This window comes from Myxine glutinosa, chromosome 6, assembly GCF_964187855.1.
Source record: "Myxine glutinosa chromosome 6, kmMyxGlut1.1, whole genome shotgun sequence".
NCBI classification, from domain to species: Eukaryota; Metazoa; Chordata; class Myxini; order Myxiniformes; family Myxinidae; genus Myxine; species Myxine glutinosa.
Genome location: NC_136266.1, coordinates 25,124,935 through 25,129,926, shown reverse-complemented (window position 1 = coordinate 25,129,926; position 4,992 = coordinate 25,124,935). Strand labels below are relative to the sequence as shown.

At 39.7% G+C, this 4,992-nt stretch overlaps 1 protein-coding gene across 1 annotated transcript; it reads right to left on the bottom strand.

The window, feature by feature from the left end:
* Positions 1 to 861: 861 nt before the first annotated feature.
* On the bottom strand, positions 862 to 4,790 carry LOC137429655 (uncharacterized). The gene is made up of 2 exons (XM_068119763.2): positions 4,131 to 4,790; positions 862 to 1,502 (listed from the first exon to the last, which is right to left on the bottom strand). The coding sequence occupies exons 1-2, from the start codon at positions 4,678 to 4,680 to the stop codon at positions 1,039 to 1,041; spliced, it is 1,014 nt and encodes a 337-aa protein (XP_067975864.2). The 5' UTR covers positions 4,681 to 4,790; the 3' UTR covers positions 862 to 1,038.
* Between the last annotated feature and the right edge of the window lie 202 nt (positions 4,791 to 4,992).

The window sequence follows — 4,992 nt, the reverse complement described above, 5'->3', positions numbered from 1 at the left end:
ACATATATATATATATATATATATATATATATATATCTATATATATATATATATATATATATATATATATATATATATATATATATATATATATATATTACACATACACATAATATATTCACACATACATATATATATATATAAATATATATATATATATATATACACAATATATTCACACATACATATATATATATATATATATATATACATATTAAATATTAAGCTAGATGCATAATTGCATGGAGATATGCCTTAATAAATAATTGCCTCTGCATATAAGAAACGTAATGAGCACTTTGTTTGATTCCACATGCTGACGAAAGCATAGCTGTATTCCATCAATTTAGATTCATAAATCCAAATATTAAAGTCCAGTGTGTGTGTGTATGTATATATATATATATATGTTGCATCAGGATCAAAGGCATCCTAACTGTTAAAGTTCAGTGTCTGGTTAACATACAATCCCCTTATATTCCCTGCATTTACAGCAAGATTTACTCAAAATAAACAAAACAGGTACACAATATTGTACGCTCTTCCTGAACCACTCCCACAAATACGGAAATATGAACCCGTATACAAGTCATATGTTAATTATATATGATTCATATGTGTTACGTATATAGCACATACATAAGATCGTCATTGGTTTTGTATACAATCCTACACATTCCTTTTTAAGTCTCACAACATTACATACCCTGTATCTTCTTTGGATGTGCATTTAATAAAAACATTCGAAAGTTCAAGCTCTTTGTATAAAATGAGAACAAATTCTTTGAGGTTTCTGAAAGTTCAGAGATTTCTTCATTCATATCATTATCTTTACTTATACTTGGGCTCTGATTTTTTAAAATTTAACATTACATTTTGTAACGACGCTCCCCCCCTCCACCTCCACTCCTGACCCCCAACAAGCATTTCCATGCACTATAAATATGTATATAAATTAAAGAACCCTTGTGCTGTTTAAACTTCCTAATAACTTTTGCAGCAACTTGGAAACACAGAATGCATCCATCTTTGGTGTGCTCATGTGCATATAACATAATCCAATGTCCACTTTTCGTACAGGACTCTTCCACCAAGGACATTCGGAGTCCAAGCCACGAGTCCAAAACGACTAGGGGAGCAATCCGTGGGTTCAGAAGCGCAGGACGATGGCGAAGGACTGGGAGTCACCGAAGCCAAGCGCTCGGGCATCTCATCCACCCGGGCAGCTTCCGTGGGGGTCATGCCCACTATCGGTCCTGGGAGTAATGAAGAAAGGCCCTCCTTGTCGCGTTTCTTTTGTTTCATGCGCCGGTTCTGGAACCATATCTTGACCTGGGTCTCATTGAGTCGCAAGGAGGCGGCGATCTCGACACGGCGAGCCCTCGTCAAGTACTTGTTGAAGTGAAACTCTTTCTCCAACTCGGTGAGCTGCTTCGTACTGAAGTTTGTTCGCACCGTGCCCGGCGAAGGCATGCCGCAACAGGCCAGGTCCTGGCTCCGCACTGTTACGACAAGGGACAAAGCTTTCTGTCGCGGCACAAACTCTGAATGATGGTCGATAACCTCCCCAATTTTCAACACCTCCCAACGCCTACCCTCCCCAATGCTTCCAAGAAGCTGCCAATAAAATAAAAAAAACCTTATCGATGATGGAGCTTCAAACAAATAAAATGTATGCTATTGCAAAACAACACTGTACTTCTTGATTCAATAATGTTAGTTTGTATGAAACGACTGGAGAAACTTAATAAACAAGTAATACTAGTTGTATAGACTCAAAAGTTTTTTGTTTTTTTTTGGTATACAAGATCGAGGATTGTGTAAGAGCTAAAAACATTTAGAATTAATGTCTTGAATTTGAAATGTTTGATAAACACCATTCTGTAAGAATTGTATTACTTCAAGAGGTGGTGGAAGACCACAACTATCAAAATAACATTTTTCCTGACTATTATGAATACAAACCCAATGAGAACCATTCTGATTATTATCTTCTAAATTCATAATAATATTATTTGTATTCTTAGAATTTTATTACTTACTTACTTGGGTTTGCTCGTTTCTCGTTTAAATTACTCTTAAACTTTCCATCGATACAGTGTTAGAAACCACGACGTGTAGCAAATTCGTGAAATGCTGTTGAAGTTTATAAAAGAAATTGAAAAAGTTTGACTTTTGCTCACGTCTGAAGCAAATGTTTGTTTATTCTTAATGCAAACTAACTTGGCCGCAGCCCAACGTCCCCCTCCACACTCTTTCCATAATTGTCTTTGAATAAAAAAATTAATCACTTAACCACTCCTATATAATTTGTCAACTCGTGTTGTTGGGTTAGCATCAATTCAGCTCTTGTTTGTGTTTATTGACACTTGTAATAAATAAACGAGCATGATTTTTTTTTTAAGACGAGTCATTTCCGGACTATTGGTCGACGTGGGAGGAACAAACTTTTTGTGAAACTGCAAAGTCACCTTATCCACATGTTTTCTTTTCCTTTTTTGAAGAAGAGTGAGTAACACACACACGCACGTGTATATATATATATATATATATATATATATATATATATATATTATAATATATATATATATATATATATATATATATAGTGTCGGTGCTCCAAAAGCAGTTACTGGTCGACAGCGCTGATCGAGTCACCACTCCGACTCAGGAAGTCATGGAAATAATTTTGTTATTTGCTCATGATGCCGGTGATAGCTCGCCTACTCTTCGCGAAGGACACCGTAGGGATCTTTAACGTCCACTAACTAATAATTAAAGCAGGCAGACAGAATCTCCAGTTTAACGTCCATCCGAGGGATGGCACACACATTAATGATTCACCCTGCCCATGAAACACCAGGACGGAAGTTTATAGGTGTGCGGAGATTCGAACTACAGGTTATATATATATAAAGTAAAGTTTCCACTGGTTATACTTTCTTCGTATTCCATGAGGGATGATTTGTGAATCTGTAACGTGCGATCAAAATGAACGAATGAAATGTTCCGTTACAAGTTTAAATTTTAACAGTAAAATGAGTGTGTAGAAACTGAACAGTTTGCTTTTTAACTTAGCGTTTCTCTCAGGCCATGAACTTAATGATCCAACTCCATATAAGTGGTAAGTTTATAAACATAAAAACTTTTGAGCGATCATGAATCTTTTTGAAAGTTTCTTACGAATCAAGTGTTGTTTTAATTTATATATATATTTAATACAGTTTCCAATGCACATCTTTTGCTAATTTTAAATGTTATTTTTTTTGCGATTCAAACTGTTGATCGAGCGCTAGTTATATATTTGTTACAATTCCTCGACTTGTATGGTTATTGTAATTGTTTACCAACCTGCACGTTTTCATGTTTCCTCTTCAAACTTATTTGAAAATCGAGTTGATATATATATATATATATATATATATATATATATATATATATATATATATATATATATATATATATATATATATATATATATATATATATATATATATATATTTGTAGAAGCTCCCCTGAGTCAGTTTCGATGATTTTTAAGTTATCGAACCGTCGAAAGTGATTTATCGTCGGTGTAAAAGTCGATAAGTGAACCTGAGTTGAATCACATTGACAATCTGTTTTGTTTCCTAAAGTTTACTTACTGCAAGATAATTTTACTGTTTATGTTAAATTGGGATCATTACTATTACTTTATCACGACTATTATTAATATTATTTATTTATGTACTTACGAGGGTAAAATAAACGTCTTTGTGTTCCTTCCTGAAACGAACAATTCGTGTTTAGGGAAATATCCACAGGACGAGCTGTGCGAGCCCGAGATGTTTCGTTTGAGTGAATTATTTATTATATATCAATGTCCCATTTCGCAATTGCCTCATCGTGCTGTATGTAACGTGAGCTCACCTAGAGATCAGATTCGCTTAAAGAAGGTGCGACGATGGTAAACACCCGAAGGTGGTTCAGGGTGGGGTTCAATGGGGAAATTTACGAGGTTTTTTTTGTTCGTCGTTCGAATCCCGACATTAGATCAACAAAGCGATGCGTTCAGCTTCTCCTGTGAAATCATTAACTCCCAAAGCACATCGTTTAATGATTGATTCGGCGTCCACGGAGAGCCGACCGACCTGTTTTGGGCGGGTTCCGCTTTACTTTCATCCAGTCGAAGGTTCGCGAAGCCTGGACGACGCAGTCTCGTGCACACAGGTAGCGCACGTCCCCGGGCGGCCGAGCCTCGTACGGGGAGGCGACTAGGCAGGAGCCGCTCGCCGGGGGCCGCGCCTCGCACCGGAGCTCCGCGTACTCGTACCCGCGACCTTCGGCCATAGAGCCGAACGGCCCCGACGCGGCGTATTCGGCGTCCCGCGAGCACGGGAGCGCGCTCCGAGCTCCGTCGACCTGGCGAGCCCCGGGCTGGGAGGTGCGCGCGGTTACGTACGCGCTCACGTTGAAGTCGTGCACGGCGAGACCCGTCTGCCCGTCGCCGCGCCTTTGCTGCGGGGAAACCCGCGCCGGAGCTTGCAGCCGGTCGAGGCGGCGCGAATCGGCGCGCGCACTCAGCGAACACGGATGGAAGGTGCCGAGGGGGGCTTCGGGGAACCCCCGAGGGCCGAATGCGTCGTTATCGCCGACCGCGTACGGACAATACTCGAGGAAACTCATTCTGTCATCGTCCATTTGCAGAAATGGCTTCTCGCGTCTTTAGAACCGCACCGCCGCCGCCGATTTCCCACTGTGAGTGCGTTCTCTTCCTGGTGTGCGCGGCCACGTGAAATGCACTCCACTTGTCAAAGCGAGCGCACGTGACCGGCAGCAGCCAATGGCGTGGCTTGCTTGGGCAGGTGATGGATAGCCGTCTGCGTGCCAAAGGAGGTGCTTCTCTTATCGCCGATGGTCTGCTCAGTAGGCCTATACCTTATAATGTATAACATTTCAGGAGGTGTATAGGAAGGACGTTGTATACTGTTCATTTGTAATAACGTTAAAAAA

Bases quoted from the DNA above. Each gene is read 5' to 3' on its own strand.
- LOC137429655 (XM_068119763.2), bottom strand. From the start codon at position 4,680: ATGGACGATGACAGAATGAGTTTCCTCGAGTATTGTCCGTACGCGGTC. The intron at 1,503-4,130 runs GTCGGTCGGCTC...TTGTCGTAACAG, and splicing joins GCGGAACCCGCCCAAAACAG to TGCGGAGCCAGGACCTGGCC.